The sequence below is a fragment of the Mus pahari genome, chromosome 3 (genome assembly GCF_900095145.1).
Source record: "Mus pahari chromosome 3, PAHARI_EIJ_v1.1, whole genome shotgun sequence".
Lineage (NCBI taxonomy): Eukaryota > Metazoa > Chordata > Mammalia > Rodentia > Muridae > Mus > Mus pahari.
The window spans coordinates 16,219,782-16,242,460 of record NC_034592.1 but is presented as its reverse complement, the minus strand read 5'-3'; the positions used below and the strand labels follow the sequence as shown (position 1 = coordinate 16,242,460).

Genomic DNA, 22,679 nt, shown 5'->3' with positions numbered 1-22,679 from the left:
AGGAGGGGAGAGGAGAAGAGGGGAGAGAAGAAGGGGAGGGGAGAAGAGAAGAGAAGAGAAGAGAAGAGAAGAGAAGAGAAGAGAAGAGAAGAGAAGAGAGAGAAGAGAAGAGAAGAGAAGAGAAGAGAAGAGAAGAGAAGAGAAGAGAGAGAAGAGACCAACCAGAAAATACAGATAGCTTATTTATCACTATTAATATTTGTTTCGCTTCTCTTCTTTTTTCTTTTTTCTTGAGACAGGGACTCATGCATCCCAGATTGGCCTCAAATGCTTATTTTTAATTAAGGGTATGCTGTGTGGTTATGTCTATACGTGTGAGTATAGGTGCCTGTGGAGACTAAAGACATCAGGTCCCCTGAGCAGGTACGAGCCAGATAAGGTTACTGAGAACTCAACTCGGACTTAAGAGCAGCAAGCGTTAACTGCTGAGCTGTCTCTCCAGCTCCTAGCCTTGAACTCTCAATCTTCCTGCCTTGGTCTCCTGGGCCCTGGGGTTATAGGTTTGCCTCACTATAGCTTTATGCAGTGCTGGGTCTTGAACCCATGCCTTCACCTATGCCAGGCAAGCTAAGCTTCCTCGCCAGCCCAAGTGCAGCTCTCTAACCTCCCAATGGGGAACGAGGGAGGACTCAAGTTTCGCAGCATCTTCTTTTAGCTCATCTCCAAGAGACTCAATGTTCCCTAAGTTAAGTTGGACCCTATGACTTAGGGAGGAGCCTGCCCTTTCTAAAATATCTTCCTCCATGTCCTGCTTGTCACCTCCTGTCAGCCAACACCAAAGTGGCTGGTGAAACGGTCACTGCTGCTCTGACGCCCATGGTGGTTGGGTTCTAGCAGGTAAATGGCATTCCATGATGAGTAGGACAGAGCTGGCACCTGTGGATAAGCATGTGAGGCACATGCAGCTGTTACCAGAGCAAGCGTACCTTCATGGGCTTTCCATAGAGAAGATGTGTCTACAAGGGCATCAGAGAACAGCCTGGGGGGGGAGGCTAGGGGACAATGCGGCCATCTCCTTTCCTCTATTCAAAGGCATCAGGGAAACTGTTTTAGAGCAACACAAGCAATCGTGGGTGGTTTAACCAAAGACTCGTGGATGGAAGCAAGTGGGGGTGGGGGAGTAACGGAAAACACCGGGGCAGTGACAGTGACAGCCATGTCCTTGGCCCACCCACACCTCGTACCAGCCTCTGTGCCTCTGTGAATTGTCCCATTTCATGGCACTCTCTCTGTGACCCAGTGGCATGAGAGAGTCCCTGGCCTTGGTGATGGGGAACCCAGGCTCAAAGGCTCACAGTCACATGCCAGGTTAATAGCCAGGGAGGTGCCCAGTAGAGACGTGGACTTTGACTGGCAACCTCCAGGGTCAGGCTCGGGAAGAGCTGATTTGGGCGGAAGGGCTGAAGCTGAGGTCAGCGGTGCTAACTGCAGGGCCTGGGGAGGGGGAAGGAGAGAGAAAGGCTTTGATAGGTGTCCAGAGGGTCGTGGCCAGCTTCTACTGATTTAAGTCCTTGCTGTAAACTTCCCACTGCCCTCAAAGCCATTAAACTTTGATAAAACCTTTGACATCTTTTAAATTGCAGTTTGGCCCCGAGGCCAAAGACGAAAGAGACCATTGATGCAAGACTCAGAATGCTGTGTTACAAGTGGGAAGCAGACACAATTGTGGTAAATGGCTCAAATTTGCAGGCTGAGGAGCCGAAGGTCCGAAGGTCCGCTCTATGGCTTGGCTTGCCTCATGGCTGCCCCCACACTGCAATGTGAGCACAGCCATTAGGAAGAATGAGTATATAGAAAGCACTTGGCCAGTGCCCCGCCAGAGAACAGTGAAGCAGCACCACAATGTCCAGTCTATGTTAGGCGTTGGCATCTTCTCCCATGAGTAAGGTACTCTCTAGCATAGACCTGGCGCTCAAATAAAGATTTAGGATCTGATACAGCTGATGTGGGACAATCTCTAGACTTATACTTTTGGCAAGTAGTTACTGAAGCACTCTGGGTGGAGGTCAACACCTCTGCTTGGTAATTGGGCTATATATTTACTGGGGCAGGTGGGTGATCGTTCATACATGTGCTGTGCAGCAAGCTGGGCCCTCCAAGGGGAATCAGACCTGCTGGCGACAGGACCTAAGGACCAGTCTGCTATCACAGAATACCCCAGGGCTGGAGCAGCCTGCGTGGGGCCCGCTATCACATAGTACCCCAGGCTGGACCAACCTGCTCAGGGCTGCTATCACAGAACAGCCCAGGCTGGGCAGCCTCAGCAGCAGATATGGCTGTCTGGTGTTGAAGGCTAGAAATTCAGTCTGCAGTACAGGCAGGTTCTGATGAGCACGCCTTGCTGCTGTGCCTAATATGAGGAATATGGAGGGGGAGGGGGAGAGAGAGATGGGGCTGTCCTTAGATGGCCACCTGTGTTATCATTGATGCTCCTGTTCACAACCTCATGTGACCTAATCGCCTCCCAAGGTCCTGCCTCCAATACCACCTCACTGGGCTTTCACTGTGACTTGAAGGGACCCATCCGTCCTTGGCAACTTCTTTCTCGAGTTCAATGCAAATCTGTCTCCTCCCGCCTCCCACCTCCTGGTTATATTTCTGGCTCCTGAAGCCCCCTGAATCCCTGGCTCCCCCTTGAACATGACAGCTTTGCAAATTTCCCAAGGCAGTTACTTTCCCACAGCTGCCAGGTTCTTGACTGCTCTTAGGGGCAGAACTCTTGAGTGTGGGAGGTAGAGCCCTGCCTTGTGACAATAGGGACCCACCCAGACTGTGGCCTCTGGCCCTCAGCAATGTCTTTCACCCCTGTCATGATTTGTTAGTCTGAATGTTCTTCTGCACATTTTCGAATAAAGCTATGGATGAAGATGTTCGACAGATGCCCCCTGACTCATTCCCTGTGGGGAAAACTCCCGCTGGGGAGTACCCAGGAGCGGCACTGCTGGGTTTGTGAACCACTTTGTGGTAACAATAGTAGCAGCCACTCTGCCTTGAATGCCAGGGCCAGGTGCCAGATACCAAGTCATAAACCTGACAATGACCCCACAGGAAGGATGGACCATGTGCCGCTGACTTTGTATGTGAGGAACTAAGGTTCCTGGCCACACAGCTAACAAGTGATAGAGCCAGGTTAGAAGTCAGCTCCATCGGCCCTGGCACTTACATTCCTACCAATAATACGCTGTCTGTCCAGTTGTGGAAAAGTGTGGTTGGTGTGAAATTCCTTTGTGTCCCACATAGCAGACCCCAAGCAAGAGTTAGGAAGTGTTCAGTCAGGGGCCCCAGAACATCTGAATTTCACTCCAGGCTGGATCTGCTTCACATAGCCCTGGAATATCTTATTTCCCCTCATATGCAACCCATTGTGGACCTTCAAGTCACCTGGAAGGAGACATGGTAAAGATATTGGAGAAAATGAAATACCTTCTTGCACTTAGAATTTATTGAGCAAAGCAGATGGATTTCTAAGGGCTCTGTTGTTTCACTTCAGGTTCCTAATTCATTCATCCATCCGTCTATCCATCCATCCGTCTATCCATCCATCCGTCTATTCATCCATCCATCCATCTATCCATCCATCCATGGACCCTGGTATCCATTCACCCATCCATTCATACATCCATTCATCTGTCCATCCATATATCCATTCCATGTATTCCATGTATCCGTGCATCCATCATTTTTCCTTTTGTTTCTATAGCAAATATTCATTAAATGTCTACTGAACACACTCAGTGGTTACATTTCCCCTACTTAATGGTAGACATTTTCCCTAGAACACTGTCCAGAACATGGTGTTGACATTCTTCCTATCTAGATGGCATGACATGGTTAGCATCATTGACCATGGGAAAGTTCTAGTCTTCTTAAAAGACAGTAGAAGAATGTTCCTGATCATTATTTCACTACGAGACAGAACAACATCAAGCCCCACACCCACAGGCTGAGATGCCAGTCATCTGAGAGACGCCCTGGCTGCCCTAGCAGTGTTGCAGGAGCTGCTCAACAGCCTATATGAATACTCAATTAGGTGCAGGGAGGCTCCATATGAGCGGGACAGCAAAGGACTTAATTTACAATCGAGCACAAAATCAAAGACTCCGTCAACCGAGGAACTGTGCGCTCAGAAAACCACCTGAGAAAGAACTACCCAGGAAATTTCCAGAGAAAGTAATTAAGGAATCCCCATTGACCAAATTCAGCAGCAAAATTTGGAGCTCTGGAGTTTGAAGCTCGTCAGGGATCCAGTGTCTCCTCCCATTTGATCCTTCATCAAAATGAGCTGGAGTGTCTGGGAAGGGATCGGCTCAGGGCCTCCCTGGCTCTCCCTAGCACACCTCTGCAGTGCTGCGTGTGCCTGCTGCATGGGTTGTCTCGTCGAAGAAGCTCTAAACAACAAATGAGACCACACTTTGTAAGAGGGAGTGAGATTAATGCACCTCTGCTCTTCAAGACCTGCCGAGAGCCAGTTAGTATTTATCAAGTACCTGTGGTGTGCGTGGTTCTGAGAGGCAACACACCACGCCCATGGGCTCTGGCTTCAGGGTGACTCCACTCACAAATCCTCTCCTGACCAATGCTCTGGGTGCCTGGATGTCCCTTCATTAGTCAGAGAAGCCAACAGGTACATAGGCAGCAGCATTTCTGTGACTGGCTGTTTACAAGGACCACATAGGACTACTGACTACATGTCCTTAGCATGCCATGGTCTATCCCAAGGGGATGCTGTTGAGATAGCCCAGGTCCCTGGGACTGTCTCATTTACAGAGGGTCCTCAGAAAGGTCCAGGACATCTCCTGTCCTAACTTTTCTAGATAGGCAAGCATGACCCTCTATGTTCTGGTATTCTGAAGGGGTGTGCAAGCCACAGCTGAGCTTGGGGTACCCCCTGGGTTATCCCATTGCTTGTTGGTTGGCTAAATCTCCTGTGGCTAGAAGCCTGGGGACACTTCTCCTAAAAGAATAGAGCCAAAGGATATCCTGCAAAGGGGGATTCCCCCTTCTTAGCAGCTCAGCTTCTCGCTGTGTTTATTGACAAGCCATTGAAAGACCTCCCTGCTGCTGTGAAGTTCTGTCTGTCTCCCATTCACTCCTTTCTCAGACAGTTTTTGAAAGTCTGTGTGAACACACACACACACACACACACACACACACACACACACCACGTTGGCTCCTGGGCCTGGCCTGGCTCGCAGAGGGAGCAGGGGTACAGCCAGGGTGAGGCGATTGCTGCGCCTCTTCACCTGGTCCCACAGTGCACCGCCTCCAATTAAATCAAAACGGTTTGTTTTTAATGGTCTTTTACGCTGACAAGTGGGCGATCATTTTGGGCCCACGAGCTGTCAGGGAGCTGAGGCAAATCCTCCGTTGATAATGCCCAATGCTTCCAATTAGGAGCTGCGGCCGATCCTGGCGCGCTAACGATTCCCCAGTCGCCCCCCAGGCCCCTTTGGCGCTGGCTGTTTCTTCTGCCTCCTCCACCGCAAATTACTGACACAAAACGGAAGGCCCCTCGTCTCCTCTGCCACGCCAGGCCCAGGCCCTGTTGGGTTTAATGAGCCGATGGAAGTTTCGTGGCTCCGGCGCTAAATTCTTTTCTTGTTTGACAGCTGCTCGGCTAAGGCGAGTGTTGACCTTATAAAAGATTTAGTGTCTCTCATTATTTTCTGTCAAGCTTCACAGTGATGGGTGGGTGGTTATCATTTGCATCCCAGGGTGTGTGTGCAAGTATGTGTGCTTGTGTGTGTGTGCATGTGTTACATGGGGGGCTTGAGGTAGAGACAGAAATGGGGCAGAAAAGGGGTCTCTGACACACACACACACACACAACACCAACGTGGCATCTTCCAGTGTGACATTCTTTCTGGGCTAAGGTGGTTCAAAGACCAGGAAAGATTCAAGTCCAAGATGATGTATGGCTCTGGGGTTTGGGTGGAGGGAGACCGTGGTGGAGACTCAAGAGAGAGCCTCGCTGGACCAGATGCTGGGAGGAAGGACCACACTGAGGCTTGGGGTGGATGGAGGCTGCATGAGAGACCTCCCCAGGGGAACTCAGTGCCCACGGAATATGGCCACAGCTTTTCCACCCTGGCTCCAATGCCTGCTCAAGACTGTAACAGTTTTAAAGGCAGATCCATTTTTTTAAATGGCTCATTTAAAGCAGGTGATGGTGTCATGCACTTTTAGTCCCAGCACTAGGAGGCAGAGGCAGGCAGATCTCTGAGTTCGAGGCCAGCCTGGTCTACAGAGTGAGTTCCAGGACAGCCAGGGCTATACAGAGAAACCCTGTCTCGAAAAACCTGGAAAAAAAAAATCTTAAGTAGTTGTATTCCTAAATTCTTTCTTTAAATGTCCCATCAAGATGATTCTTTATGCAAAAGGAATTAAAATACAACTCGCTAAAAAACAAAAACAAAAAAACCCAGATAAACTGGGTTTCAAGTGTTCTCACTTCTTGGCTTTTTGGCTAAGATTAAAAGCATAAGAATGTTTGTGCTCCACATACTATGTCAAGATAATGAAAAGAGAATGGGGTTGGTGGTGCATACACTGAGGTCAGAGGTTCAAGGTTACTCTTGGCTATATGATGAGAGTTGGGGCCAGAAGATCAAGTCTTTTCTAGACTTGCATATGGATATATGAAGTACTTGGGTAACTTGATAATAAAAAGATAAATGCCCCAACTTCAACATGAGCAGACAATCCCTAAAGATGCCATCCAGATGCCAGTCAGCACCCAAGATGCCCAGCATCACTGGCCACTGGGGAAATGTGAGGCAAAGAAAGCATCAGGGCTACCCTGGCACTCACAAGTGTGGCTACAATGAAAGAGACAATATACATGTTGGCAAGACTGGGAAGAAACCAGAGTGCCCGCCCATGTGTTGCTGGGGGAAATAAACGCCCCGCCTCAGCCCACCCCACTTTTGCAAAAACACTTTGGTAGTTCACTATGACTGTCCCACAGGGCACAACGGTTCTGTTCTTACCATATATAACCAAGGGATGCAAACATGCAGCCATCCAGAGACTTGTACTCAGACATTCCTAACAACATCCATGAACATACATGCATGCATACATACATACATACATGGCTCAAGCACCCATCGGTTAATACACAAGTAAAGAAAATACAGACTGCGCATGCAAGGAAGCATGGCTCAGTCATAAGAAATGGGGTCTTTCCATCAACCCTGGCAGACTTTGAGAACACCATGCCAGTAGATAGACAAGAACCACAGCTGTCTAAACTAAAAACTGTGCCAATCCATAGGGACAGGAAGCTGATGGTGACTACAGAGGCTGGAGGGTGACTGTTTATTGGACCAGATGATTCTGGGGATGGGCTGAAATTGAGGCAATGGCCTATAACCTATGAACATGCCCAGAAAGTTGATGTCTACACTTATGCTAAGGAAAGAGTCAGGTCCTGCCCCAGTGTGTGTGTGTGTGTGTCTGTGTGTCTGTGTGTCTGTCTGTGTGTCTGTGTGTGTGTCTGTGCGCATGCACATCAGTGAGGAGCTGTGCACACACACACACACACACACACACACACACACACACACGTGTACGAGTGCCTGTAGAGAACAGAAGATGACAACCTTGCATGTTTTCTTCAGGCACTGCCCACTTTCCTTTCCTTTTCTTTTTTCCTTTTCCTTTTAAGACAGCATCTCTCATTGACCTATAACTCAGCAATTTGGCTAGATTTACTGGTTAGCATGCCCCAGGATATAGCTGTCTGGCTTCCCCATTGCTGGCATTTTAAGTGTGTGTGTGCCATTCCTGGCTTTAAAAACAAGAACAAAACCATGGGTTCTGGGGAGTGAACTGCAGCCTACGCTATCTTCTAAGCCCTTCAAATTTCTTGAAACAAATAAACAAGGAGCTCCTGTGGGTTTGAGGAGCAGTTATTGTGTAGGCTCTGTCCTATGGAGGCCAGAGCAGGCTGCTGGCTGACCTCTGATGGCCAGAGTCTGGTGTGCCCTCAGATCTCACTTACACAGTACGCCTGTGGCTAGAGGGCCAGCTCGGCCTGACCTGGAGTCTGTGGGAAGTTCAGGCACATACCCTACCATGTGACTGAGGCTGCTATAGTATTATCCACCTCCACCAGGAGTAGCTTTATTGTAGAATTTTGTTTTCAGCTGTTGCAGACTGGCTGTAGCCACGCCTACGGCATGATGGAGAGATACTGGTAGATTCTCACACAGTGTGTGCATGTGAATATGGAAGCCAGAGGTTAAGATCCTTGCCTTCTTCTGCCACCTCTCATCCTTTCCCTTTGTTCCCCAACTCTACTTTCTTAATATTATTCATTTATTATTGTGTGTGTGCACATGCATGTGTGATGACCACGTGTGGGTTCGAGGGCCATGACACAACTGAGGAGGTCAAAGGACCACTTTGTGGACTCAGTTTTCTACTTCCATCTGTACCATGGGTGCCAGAAGTCACTCTCACTGCAGAGGCAGCTCTCACTGTCCTCCACCTTATCTGAGGCAGCATCTCTCTGAGCCCGGAGCTCAGTGATTCCGCCAAACAGCTTGGCCAATGAATGCCAGGGACCTCCTCAGTGTGGGATTCCAGGAGAGTGTTGCCACACCCAACTTTTATGTGGGTGCTGGGGATGGACTTCAAGTCTCATGCTTGCAGGCACTGACTGACCGTCTCTGTGACCCCAGAGTCTCGTTTTCAGAGGCACAAAGGCCCATGAGGTCTCCTGGCCTTGTGAGTCGGTAGGCACAGACCTGGCTTTCTCTCCAGGCTTGCAAAGTCTTTGTCTCTCTGCACTTCAGTCCCCACTGTTGTGGAGTGAGGAGGGTCCCTCCCCCAAGCCCCCAACCCCTTTCCCACCGTGAGTCAGGACTAGCGTGGCTCCGAGCTGAACAGAACCCTTGTGGGGAAGCAGGAAATTTGCCTGCACAGTTGTCGGATGTTCTTTGAAGCCCCAGCGTGTGTCAGCAGGGAGGGTCGGATTCTGTGTCCTTGCTCGGTCTATTTTTGGAGCCAGTAGCAGAATAACAATTTAGGGGACCAGATGTCTCAGGAGAGTTTGTTCTCCTCATTAATTACTTAAACCACAACCTGCTACATCAGAGGGGAGACTCCACTCTGTTCACCAAAGAGGTCTTGCCCGGACTAGTGTTCTGCTGGGGCCTCTGACCTCCAGCTGCCCCGAACTTGACAGAAATTACTGGCCTGGGACTGATCCATAATTTCCAAGTGCCTCTCATTAGAGCAGACAGCCCCTCAATCTTTACAGCAGGGTCTCTCTCCCAGTCACTGCACAGTTGTCATTTAAGAAACTAAACCTTGGTGGCTGTCACCCCCACCCTGAGCTCCTTGGTGGCTGTCACCCCCACCCTGAGCTCCTTGGTGGCTGTCATTCTTTCTTTCTTTTTTTCTTACTCTGGCTATTTTTCCTTCAAACCTCTCTTCACCTTATCAGGCTTCTGACCTGTCTCTGGAAAGCTGGTTGTCTGGTTTGGAGACCAAGTGTGGTTAGGGCGAGGAGCGAAGTGTCACAGGGTATGTCAAGTGTCGGCATTGGGTATACGTCAGAGCCTGGGACTCTCCTGAGCTCGGTGGAAAAGTTGCTTGACCTGGGCGCATGCACGGTCTTGGGGCTGAGTTTTCCTGGCCATTGCAAGCGTGGGAGGGGCGTGCATGTACCACACACCACCCCCACTTCAACTCTGGCACAGTTATCCAAACAGCTGTAAGCCTCCATTTTGGAGCTTATGGTCAATCACTGCTGCCCTGGTCCCTGGAGGACTCTGCTATGACAACCTAAACCCCCCATCTGTAGCAGAGGCTCAAGATGAAGAAATGTGGAAAATGCAAAAAAGAGGAGAAAGCCAAATGGTATCTGCCCTTGACCTTGAGCAGGTACACCCAGGCTGGCCGATCAGTCCCGGGCCATATGCACTGGACTGATACTTCAAGTCCTTATATGTCTTCTGTCATTCATAGGAAGGATGTATAAAAGTGGGTCTGGAGAGATGGCTCATCCCGTAAGAGCACTGGCTGCTCTTCTAGAGGACCTGGGTTCGATTCCCAGCACCCACGTGGTGGTTTACAACTCCAGTTCCAGAGATCTGACACCTCCTTCTGGCCCATGCCAGCTCTGCATGGACACATGACACACAGATATACATGCAAGCAAAATTAAACCCCATATGCATAAAATAAAAATAATTTTTAAATGGTATCCTGCCTGTGTTCTAGTCTTTAGCCATTTTCTGGGATGATTCCCATACGCCGTCACGGCTTTGAAGTGTCTACCTGTTGATTCAGATAAATCTAGAGCGGTGTGGTTCTGGAGAGTCCTACCTACATGGTGGCTGCTAGCAGTGTGGGTGGGGCCATGATGAGCTGAAAGCTTGGCTTTCTTTGATTTTAATTCACTGGGACTTAACGAGCCGTACAGGGTGAGGGTTGCTGCCGCGAAAGGGCCTCTCTGGAGTGTCCACTGCCTCAGTCCATTGGCTTGATCCCTGTCAAGGAGATGTGTTCTGGATTGCAGTGTTCATTCCATGTTACCATGTTACATATACCTCATCTATAATTCTTAAAGGACATTCTGAAAAGTCTCTCTAGGTTCCCATGTAACGTAAAAAACTGTCCCACTGGCAGAAAGTTTGTGTTCATGTGCATGTGCTTACGTACATGTGTGTGTGCGTGCATGCTTATATGCATGTGTGGGTGCATGTGTGTGTGCATGTGCTGTAAAAATAATGATGCTTTCCTCCCCAGCTCCTACTCCCAGAATGACATCTCTGAGACTATTTATTAATAAATGCCTTGACTTATTCCCTGGCTAGTAGTGCGTAACTTATTTAACCCATTCAAACTATCCTGTGTCTTCTACAAGGTCAGTTACCTTTCCTTCAGTCCTGCTTCACGTCTTCCTTTTAGTCTCTCCCCATTTCCCAGAATCCTTTCTCTTACTGTCAGTGTCCCACCTCCTATTTCCTGCCTCATCTCATTGGCCATCAGCCTTTCTTATTTTATTTTATTTTATTATTGACAGGTGATGCTTATAAGAGATTCTCTCTACAGTGTGTGTGTTGTAAACCGGGTGTAGGGGGCACACACTCCCCTGTGTCTGTGCGTGAACCTGTAGGGAGCCTGGAGATTAACTTCTGCTGCTGCTCCTTTTTTACCTTATTCTGAGTCTGTCTCTTGTTGGACCCAGAGCTCACCGTTTCGGCTAGACTGACTAGACAGTGAGTGCCCACCTCTTCGTGCTGGGATCACAGGCACTTACCATTGCCCCTGGCTTTTGTGTGGCAGCTGGGAATCTGCACAGACTGGTCTCAAACACATCTCTGCTTCCCAGTCCTGGGATTAACAGTAGTCCTCACTGGAACCAACCAGCACATAGGCGTTGTCAGCGCTGACCTTATGGGCCTGGAGTGCTGTGCCCACCCCCACCCCCTCACTTTCAGATCCCATGTGCCTGCATCTGTTGGCAATGGACACCTCCACTCTGGCAGCCGCCTGTTCATGTCTTCCACCCGTGAGTCCATCATCACAGGACACATTCCTTTCCCTGGCCAGCTCCACTTCATCTTTGTGACTCTGCATCCAAATCTCTTCCACAAGACGATTCTCAAGTCTGCGTGTCTGTAATACATACTCTCTTACAGAGTAAACTTGGCCCTAGGGGAAAACGTTTGTTTTTTTTTTTTTAAGATTTATTTGTTTATTTTAGGTATATGAGTGTCTTAGTCAGGGTTTCTATTCCTGCACAAACATCATGACCAAGAAGCAAGCTGGGGAGGAAAGGGTTTATTTGGCTTACACTTCCATACTGCTTTTGATCACCAATGGATGCAGGACTGGAACTCAAGCAGGTCAGGAAGCAGGAGCTGATGCAGAAGCCATGGAGGGATGTTACTTACTGGCTTGCTTCCATTGGCTTGTTCAGCCTGCTCTCTTATAGAATCCAAGACTACCAGCCCAGAGATGGCCCCACCCACAAGGGGCCTCTCCCCCTTGATCACTAATTGAGGAAATGCCCCACAGCTGGATCTCATGGGGGCATTTCCCCAACTAAAGCTCCTTTCTCTGTGATAACTCCAGCTGTGTCAAGTTGACACAAAGCTAGCCAGTACAATGAGTACACTGTTGTTGTCTTCAGATACATCAGAAGAGGGCATCAGATCCCATTACAGATGGTTGTGAGCCACCATGTGGTTGCTGGGAATTGAACTCAGCACCTCTAGGTCAGGAGAATCAGACATCCAATGTCATCCTCAACTATAATGCGAATTCAAGGCTAGCCTGGGTTAGGGACTGGGGGGAGGGGCAGCGTTAAAAGAGAATGACTGGAATGGAGGGGAGAACGCAATTACAGTTTCAAAAACATTTTTTAAAAAGGGAATGGTCAAAATAGTCAAAATTTGCAAGAGGAGCTAAAAGAGACTTTAGAGGGAAAGAGCTGCTGATGTTGTTGATGGAGCGCTGAGAATAAAAAAACCTTCCAGTGCAAGGGTAGTTGGCTAAGTGGGCAACTGTGGGAGCTAAGGAAAGGAACAACAGTGAACTCACAGGAGCAGGAAGAATAAAAACAGTGATGCTAAGAGCAACCATCAACAGCACAGGAAGGGCAGGCACCCAGAGTGAAGTCTGTTAGAAGGGAATGGGTGCTTTTGGGTGGAGCCCGGAGAAGCAGGACATGGTGGGAGGTGGGGGGGGTGGCGGGGGCAGGGGCCGGGCTGCTCTAGCCCAGCTCTCCCCTTGCTAACTGCAGACTCAGAGATTGCTTTCTGCTTCTGGGCTGGGCATTCTTTAGCTGTGGATTCACAAAGTCTCTGCCAGCTCCAAATTTCTGAGATCCTTTTATTCAATCCAGCTGCTGGGAACAAAGGACCTGGCCCGTGAGGGGATGGTGACCCCTAGGCACACTGGGGATAAATCTATCCTGGCATCTCCCATCAGCTCCCTGCTTGGGCTCACTGACCCAGGCCACACTTGGCTTGCTTTCATTTTCTCTAATTTGCCCAAATTCCTCCCACTTCAAACCTTAGGTTAATCCCTCCTGTCTGGGATATTTCTCTTCTTCCTTCCCCTGAGCAACTTCTCATCCTCTCTAGAGATTCTGCCTATCCCCATAAAGTTAGATTCTCCTGTCCCAGATCTCATTTAACAGCTCTGGTGTAAACTGTAATTCAGCAGTTGCGTGCTTAGCAACTGTGCCGCTGGGCAGTGTGGGCAGGACTTGTCCTGTCTTCCTCTGTGGTGTCTCTAGGGCACTGTGGAGCAGACTCTCAGGTTCATCTTTGAAAAATGTATAGATTTATGCAGTGCCCCGCCTTTAAGTAGGGCCACCCCTTTGTTGACTGCGGTAGGATTACTGGTTTGGAGTGTTCCTTGGACTGCTAGCTAGCTGCTATGGGCATGCCTTTTATTTACCTGCATTGACCTCAGAGTGGCTCAGAGCTCCTCTCAGCAAAGCTGTCTCCTGCCAAAGCCATTACAATGTCTTAGCTCCAGGCGGAGACAGACTGTGGATGGCTTAATTTAGAAGCATCTCAGAAGGAATTCCTTACTCCGCGTCTCCTCATCATCGGCTCCACGGGGTCTCACGGTCATGACCATGCAGGGACGCTCAGGCTGATGCTTAATGGGCCCTCCAGGGCGGCAAGTGACTCCTCTGTCGGGAGCTGTGGCAGGAGACAGGAGCTTAGCCCCAAAGCCTACCTCAAACCTCTGATCCTCCTGCCTCCGCCTCCCCCCGCCGCAGTGCTAGGGTGCACAGGGGTGTGCCACCATGCTCAGTGTGTGCACCGTTAGGGGACCCCGGACCTCATGTATACTAGGTAAGCACTCTACCAGCTGAGCCACACCCCCAGTCACCCTCCCCCTCTTTCTGGAGGCCTACTTCCTTGAGTTGGCTTCTAGGTGAGTCAACGAGTTGGCCACTAAGCAGATCCCGAGTCTCACTTCTCAGATGACTCGAAGCCCAGGAGGTGTACAGTCCCTCTTACCTCTGCTGACACTCCTTCCCTCTAGAGCCTACCTTCCCCTCCCAATACTCCCAGGTCCACCTTCACTGACCACCTGAGGCCACATGAATTGCATCCTTTTTAATGGGCCCACTTGCCTCTGTATTGGGTCTGTCCTGTTTAACCACGTCTCCAGTACCACACCTCATGCCGAAAGAAGATCATGCCTCAAAGAACCTAGTGCTGCATGTGCACAGCTGCCCCAGCTTCCCCTGCAAGTGATCCCAGCACAGAGGCTGTCCTACAGTGGTGCGCTTGTGGCTTGCCCCACAGTTAGCCCAGTGCTAACTGTGTCTGTGGGACAACAGAGCAGGTGAGGGATGCCCACGCAGTCTCTGAAAAGGACTCCCCACAGCCCAAACACCCAGTCAGGAAGAAAGCCCATGACAAATGGAGAACGGACTGATGACAGGTAAGAAATGTGAACTTAGCTGAGCATGGCGCACACCTTTAATCCCAGCACTGGGAGGCAGAGGCAGGCGGATCTCTAGGAGTTTGAGGCCAGCCTTGTCTGCAAAGGCAGTCAGGGCTATGTAGAGAGAACCTGTCTCAAAAAAAAAGAAAGAAAACTAAACTAAAAACAACAATAACCAAAAGATAAGAGTTTAACTATCACAGAAGACAGTTGGTGCGTAGTAAATGTATTCCAGATGGATGGATTGATGCACATATCTGCTTTAGTGAGATTGTTTGGTAAATAGCATGTGCAAAATGAACATGTGTGTGTGTGTGTGTAGGCCAGAGGTCAACATCTGGGGTCCTGTCTCCTTAGGCAGCACTCACCTTGGTTTTTTATTTTATGTACATAAGTATTTTGCCTATGTGTATGTAAGTGCACCACATATATGCTGTACCCTTGGATGCCAGCAAAGGACATGTGGATCCCCTGGAGTTGGAGTTACAGTTGGTTATGGACTGTCATGTGGCACTAGGAGGCAAGCCCATGGTCCTCTGCAAGGGCTGCAGGTGTCTACCCTTAAGTGCTGGGCCACCTCTCCAGTATCTATTCACCAAAAGTTTTCAGACAGGTCTCACATTGGGGTTCACCAAGTAGGCTGGCTAGACTGTCAGCCCCAGATCCTGTCTCTTTCTCTCTAGCCCTGGGATTACAGACATGTATATAATGGCTTGTATGTAGGTGCTGCGGAGCAAACTCAGATCTTTATGCTTGCAAGGCAAACGCCTTACTAACTGTGGAGTTTCATTTCTATGGTGTGATTAAATACCCTGACAAGACCAATTTTAAGGGAGATAGAATTTTAGCTCACAGCTCCAGGTGACAGTTCATCATTGCAGAGAAATTGAGGCAGGAACTTGAAGCAGCTGGTCACGTTCACAGTCAAGAGGAGAGAGAATGAGAACATGCTTGTTAGTGCTCCGCTTACTCTCTCCACTTACACAGTTCAGGAACCCCCCCCCCTTTCTAGGGAATGGTTCTGCCCACAGTGGCCTGGATCTTCCCACATCAATTAGTCTCCCCAGACCACACTGATCTAGACAATTCCCTTATGAGGCTTTTTTTCCCCAAGTGATTTCTTGATTATGTCAAGTTGACAGTCAAAAGTAGCTAGTACATCGATTGTGCTATCTCCCCAGGCCCCACAAAAGAACATTTCTACTAGAACTTCTCTTGTAGTCTGTGAGTCAGCTAAACAGTTCCACGGGGCTCCCATCTCCTGCAGGAGTGCCCAGGTCTGCCTTGAGGCTCCTACACAAATCACCCTAAGCAAGGGGACTAAACAATAGAAATGTATTCTCTCACAGTTCTGGAGAATGGAAAGCTAAAGCTAAGGCATGGCTCCTTCCAAAGGTTTCGAGGAGGCGCTCCTCTAGGCTCTGGTGGCTCCTGGCATTTCTGGGCCAAGGTCCAGCACTTTAACCTCTTTCAAGGCCTCCTCTGTGTGTTCTATCACTTAAAAAATGTCAGGGGTAGAGAAATGGCTTAGCTGGTAAAGATATTTGCCTCAGACTTCCAAGACACATGTGTGATACTTGAGGTGATGGTAAGGTAAGAGGCAGAGATGAGTGGATCTCCTAGAAGCTGGAGTCAGCAGGCTTGGCCTCTGAGAGCGATCATCTGGGCCTGTGACAGACCTTGTATCAAACAGAAGGTGGGAAACACCTAAAGACCAATACCAGAAGCTGTCCTCACCCTCACACCATCACACCATGCATGCATGTACACACAAGAACACACACACACACACGCACGCACACACGTAAAAACAAACCAACAAACAAAAGTACTAATCAGGCATGGGGAGACAATCTCAGTGGCTTAAGCACTTGCTGAATGAGCCTGAACGTGAATCCCCAGGACACACACCAAGAAGCCAGGTATGGTGGCACGTGCCTGTAACTTCTTTGCTGAGGGAGTAGAGACAGGTGGATCACTAAACTCCCTACCCAGCCAGCCTGATATATCGAGCTCTGGGTTGGTGAGAAACCCTGTTAAAAACTAAACTGGGGAGCAATTGAGGAAGCCATCTTCTGTCCTGGCTGGCCTCTCCTACTGCTGCTGGCAGCAGAGCGTTGGGACTAGCTATACCCAGCTGCATCCACATCTTTTTATTTGATTTCAAAATCTTTTATTTTTCAGTGTTATGGAGGTTTAAATTTTACTATTGTGCATATGTGGGATGGAGATGTGTGGGTCAGAGGACAGCTTTGTGAAATTGCTACATTTCACCTTTCTGTGGGGTCAGGGATGGGTCTCAGGTCATCAGGCTTGGCAGTGAGTGCCTTTACCCTTTACCCGGCTCACCACCCATACTTACTTATTTTAAAACAAGGTTCAGTTGTTGGAGAGATAGCTCAGTGATTAAGAGCACTGGCTGATCTTCCAGAGGACCCAGGGTCTATTCCCAGCATCCATATGGCAGCTCTGTAGCTCAGTTCCAGGAGATCCAGTGCCCTCTTCTGACCCCTGAGATCACCAGGCACATGTTTGTGGTGCACAGACACACACGCAAGCAAAACACCTACACACGTAGAATAAATAATATTTTTTAAAATTAGAAGCACCGGCTGCTCTTGCAGAGGACCAGGGTTCAGGTCCCAGCTCACAACTACCTATGTCTCTAGTTCAGGGGGATCTGACCCCCTCTTCTGGCCTTCCACGGGTACTACATGCATGTGCTGCTGCACATGTATGCAAGGAAGGCACTCATCATACAACACAAAAGAGGAATAAGCAAACATTTAGCAATAATAACAATAACAAGGTTTCACTAATTTCCCCAGCTGGCCTCAGGCCTGTGCTCCCCCTGCCTCAGCCTACCCAGTGACTGGATTATAGGAGTGTGCCACCACACCCCACAGGAGAGTCTTCCTGGAAGAAGGAAAATTATTTTTCAGAGATGCTGTCACAGAATGGAAGGTTATTTTGCATAGTGTTAAACATTTTGTAAAGTCATGTCTTTTACTACTGAAGCCACTGAGGAGTAAAACGGCTTATGTTTCAAAAGGCGCGCTGGACAGATAACCAGCCACCAGGGACAGAAGTCCTCTGATCATAATGCCTGCTGGGAGACCTAAGAATGAGCCACTGGATGACCCCTCAGCGCGGTACCCAAGGTCCAGAGACACACTAAGCCACTTTCCTGAGAAGCTCCAGCTGTCTTCTGGGAGCAGAGGGTTTCTCCGTTCTCTCAGTTCCCTCTGTGACGACAGCCCCGGACCCAGCTCTGAGGACTGGGCCCCGAGCCAGGCTTCTCACTAAGTTCTTTCTTCTCCTTTCCCTCTGGCATTTTACCCTCCTTCCTGGGTCTCTTACCTTTGCTACATGAAGGCCGTGGGCTGATGCTGAGAACATGGCTCAGTCAGTAAGGTGCCTGTTGCCACATTTGTGTTCCAGAACCACTGACCCGGAGCTGGCTGTGGTGGTGCCTGTCTATCATCCTAGTCCTGGCCAGGGGAGGCTTCAGACGCAGGCAGACCCCTGCTGTTGCTATTTTTGTGAGCTTCAGGTTCGGTGGGAGGCCTTATCACAGAAAATAAGGGGCTGGAGCGGTGCCCCGGCAGCTAAGAAAGCTTGCTGTTCTTTGAGAGGACCAGCAACACACAACCGCCTACAACTCCAGCCCCAGAGGATCTGACAAGCTCTTCTGGATTCTGCAAGCGCTAGCCCATAAGTCACATACATACTTACGCACACATACAGAGGCTGCTGGCGCAGACACACACCTACAAGGCCGACATTGGCCTGGGTTCTTGATGAGGACCTCATGTCTGCGGCCCCGAAGCCACCAGTGCTCCTGACAAGACAAACCTGTGTCTGTCGTCCTCTACCTCAGCACCGCGTCGCATCCTGAACTTAAGCTATAATTGAGCTGTGTCTGCAGGCATTCCCTCTCTTTGCCTAGGAATGCCCTGCATGTCCTTCCAACAGCTCTCCTCAAGTCTCTCCTCCAGGCCCTTCCTCTGGACCCACCAAACCTTGGGTTCAGGCTGTTATCATCGAATACACCTACTTTCCCTGACTGTAAAGAAGTGCCCTGGAAGTTGTGGGGAGACAGTCGCTCGCCTGAAGTACCCTTCCAGAAGAGTGGGTCTTCCTGGCTCAGTGTTATGTCTGTGTCTGATACTGAGCTGTGTTCAATAGGCGTGACTGAGGGAGAGAGGGAGAGAACGGACAGACGCTATCAGTGGTCAGCTAGAGCCTACATCTTCCTGCCCTATGGTATCCCAAAGAGAAACGCTGATGTACAGGGTCTCCCAGCCTCTGGAGTGGACCAGTCCAGGGGCAGCAGCAGAAGAGACAGGTTCTCGACTTGCCACTGTTTCTGTAGAGGGGAGGGACAAGCTCAACAACGGAGTCACAACAGCTTGCCTTTGCTTGAGCTGTAGATTTTACATTTGTGTTTTTATATGTATGAGTGTTTTACTTATCTGAGTACCATATGTGTGCCTGGTATCCAAGAAGGTCAGAAAGATGCCCTGAAGCTGGAGTTACACGTGCTTGTGAGCTAACATGGCGGTGCTAGGAACTAAACTCAGGACCTCTGCAAGAGCAGCTGATGCTCTTAACTGCTGAGCCATCTCTGCAGCGCACATCAACCCTTTTTTAAAAAATTGTACTTTGCCTGGCAGGGGACGAACCCATGGTCTCACACAAGCCAACATCCTCTCCCTGAGCCACACCAGTGTCCCATGATAGTCCTTAAATGTGTCTCTTTCTCATGTAGCCCAGGCTGGCTTTAAACTTATTATGTAGCTGAGGATGATCTTGAATTCCTGATTTTTCTGCCTCCAGTACTGGGATTGCAGGCCTGGTTTTATTTGGTACCAGGAATGGGACCCAGGGCATCTCTCACGGTGGGCAAGTACTGAGCCGTGTGCCCAGCACTCCCCATGCCCTCTGTTATTTCCCTGCATTGTAAGGCAACATATCCCAGAACTGTGGCTCTGGTAATTTTGAAAATCATGTTGTCCCCACAGGAGGGAAGAAATTAGATTGTTGTCTTGGAGGACAGAATGTGCCTGCCCCCGTGTGTGTGTGTGTGTGTGTGTGTGTGTGTGTGTGTATGAGCTCACACACTCAGGTTTGGCAGCAAACATCTTTTCCTCCTGAGTCATCTTTTGGGGTTTTAATGGTAGACAGTCGCCATGTGAAGGTTACCAGTCCTACTGAGTGTTAGCTCCAGTTACTGCTGGAGATGTCTACCGACATATATCTTTCTCAGAAATAATCTGAAAAGAACCTATGGCAGCCACTGTCCCTGCTGCTTTGCCCTGGCTCCTCCAAGCCAGAGCTAGAGCTGCCACTTCCTGCCTGCCCCACTCACAGCCCCTTTCATTCTTCCTCTAGGACTGAGGCTTGGGGAGGGATGTGGGAGCACAGGCCAAGCCTCAGTTGACTGACCCTCAATCAGCATCCTTTCCCTCTGTCCACAGGTGGCTCCCCACCTTGCTACCTTCCCTACTGAGGCTGATCGCCAGAGAGCCCTCAAAGCCCACAAGGAAGAGTATGCTGTGCGCCAGGGCACCCTGCGGATGGGCAACTACACCCACCCCTAGTCCTCCCCACAGGAGGAGCTTCTGAGATCCACTAGAAAAAAACCCCAAAGAACTCGTTTTTCTCCCCCCCGCCAACTCCAGAAAGATAGTCCTACATTGTGACACAGCCCTTTGTCACAGGGACCTACTTTTTTTCTTTATAAGAACCCTGACCCCTCTCACCCTTTTGTTACACAGCACCAGTCTTGTCTTTCCCCCAGCTTTCCTCTGCCTAGAAACTACCAGCCTCCTCAAAATTCTCTTTCCCCTCTTCCTCTCCTCCTCCCCCCTTTCTCTCTCCTTCCTTTTCTCTTTCCATGTTCACCCCCTCCTCCTTTTCCAGGAGATCTACTCTGCCAATTTGCAAGTCTTACTTTACACGATAAACCAAAAATACAAGGCAGCTCTTTTAAAAAAAAAAAAAAAAGGGCCAGGCTAAGAGTCAGTTTCCCAGCCCTGCCTGTGCCTGGTTTTTTCCTGCAGAAAGTGTAGCACCAGCAGGCTTTGAAAGCACTCATTTCTTATTCCAAACATGAGTTTTAATTGCCCTTCTGGGGATGACTGGGGTCTCGACATGGCAGGATTCTCTCTCTGGGACGGTTGATTACTCAGGGCCAGGCCCCGCCCTCAGTGCTGTGGCCCTGTCAATCAGGCAGACCAGCGTGGACTTCTTCAGGCAACCTGGATGTGGCGCCTCCCTCCAAAGGAGAAGGCCCTGTGCTGGGCAGGTGGCTAGGTCCCAGCTGTGGGGCATCTCTAGTACCTTGAATCACACCTTTCTCCCGTGTCTTTGGCTTCTCTCCACAAATTACAAAGGAATTTATTTTAAATATAAAAAGATGACTTGCCCTCTTCTCCTTGAGTCTTTATTTGAAAGCACACTGTAACAGGAATGAACTGAAGTGCAATGTGGATGTTGCTACGCAGAACCTTTCGAGGTAAGCCAACCTCGGCATCATGTCCACAGAGCCCTTCCTCGGGCCAGTTTTCAAGGCTCCAAGAGCTTGTCTTAGTCACTGTTCTGTTGCTGTGAAGAGACACCATGACCACAGCAACTCTTATAAAGGAAAGCATTTCACTGGGGCTGGCTCACACGGTGGGAGGTTTAGTCCATTATCTTCATGGCAGAAAGCATGGTAACATGCAGGCAAGCATGGTGCTGGAGAAGGAGCTGAGAATTCACAGGCAGCAAGAAGAGAGAGCCAGTGGGCCTCATTTGAGCATTCGACTCCCCAAAACCCACCCCCAGTGACACACTTCCTCCAAAAAGGCCACAACTCTTAATCCCTGAGGACCAAGTGCCACTCCCTGAGGACCAAGTGCCACTCCCTAAGGACCAAGCATTCAAATCTCTGAGCCTGTGGGGGCCATTCCTAGTCACGCCACCACTGAGCCCCAGGCAACCTGAGGTTCTCAGGACTCACCTGTGCCTCTGCCTGGCTGATGCCTGGATAGGAGCTTGGCATTCATTTCTTTCTAACCAACCCCACATACACAGAACTGTTTTCCCCCAAACCTGCTTCCTCCTCAGTCTTCCCAGGTCATAAGTGACGCCATGCACCCAAGTACTAAAGCTCAAACCTTCCCTGGCTCAGGTCCCTGTATCTGTCACATCTAACCCACCACAAGACTCTGGGAGGTAGTTCAGTTGGTAGAGTGCTTGCCCAGCATGCACAAAGCCCCAGGTTCCATCCCCAGCATGGCATAAACCCATTATAGAGGCCTACGCCTAATACCCCAGCTCTTGGACAGAGAGGCACGAGGGCCAAGGTAACATAGTAACCTTGGGCTGTGTGGGACATGGTCTCAGAAAACATAGCCATAGTGGTGCATGACTTTAATCCCAGCACTCAGGAGGCACAAGCAAGAGGATCTCTGTGAGTTCGAGGCCAGCCTGGTCTACGCCGTGAGTTCCAGGACAGCCAGGCATATATATAGCGAAGTCCTCTCTCAAAACAAAACAAAACAGAAACTAGGTGCATGGGACTCACCAGGATCCCATGGATGCTGCCCACAAAGCAGAACCCAGCAGCCCTGTCTTTCAAGCTCGAGCTGGAGCTCTACTCCCTGCATCTGAGTTGCTTCCCAGCTCAAACAGTTCAGTAGGCTCCCTCACCGCACCCCACTTCCCAGCTCCTTACAAGTCTTGCTCTAGAGCAGACTTTCAAAGTCTGTGGCTTCTGAAGGAAGAGGCCAAGACCCAGCAGGTGAGGTCCCCAGGCCCAGCCCAGCGTGGGACCTACCCTGAGGTAGGGACTTCCTACCTGAGGCCTGAGTTACCTCCCATCTCTGGCCCTTCTGTTTCCCCTCTGGGCATGCTCACTTCTGCCTCAGGCTTAAAGTCTGCTTTCTTCTCTGCCGGATGCACTGAAGGTCCACGCTGTCACCTGACTCTTCCTTGTCTTTCAGATCTACCTGAATCCCTCCTCCAACAGCCCCAGGTAAATTCACACTAGCCTGTGTGAATTCTCTGTAGCCCACGACCCGACTTGAGTTTCTTCACTGCCTTACTGTCTGTCTTCCCTCCAGAGGGACCCTACCCCTGCCATCAGGGATCTCAGACCTCAGAGCCAAATCCCAGAGGCCATGGGCTGGGCACCTGGTAGGTGTTCAGGGCTGTCTGCATAGTACCCACTGACTGGAGATAGGATAGCAATCATGTGA

At 49.8% G+C, this 22,679-nt stretch overlaps 1 protein-coding gene across 1 annotated transcript in view; it reads left to right on the top strand.

Annotated features, from left to right (window-relative positions):
* The window catches only part of Cfap77 (cilia and flagella associated protein 77), a 121,185-nt gene extending 101,149 nt beyond the window's left edge, over positions 1-20,036 (top strand). The window contains exon 6 of the mRNA XM_021195104.1: positions 19,914-20,036. Within this exon, the coding sequence (XP_021050763.1) occupies positions 19,914-20,036 (123 nt within the window). The remainder of the gene's footprint in view (positions 1-19,913) is intronic.
* The last annotated feature ends 2,643 nt before the right edge of the window (positions 20,037-22,679 follow it).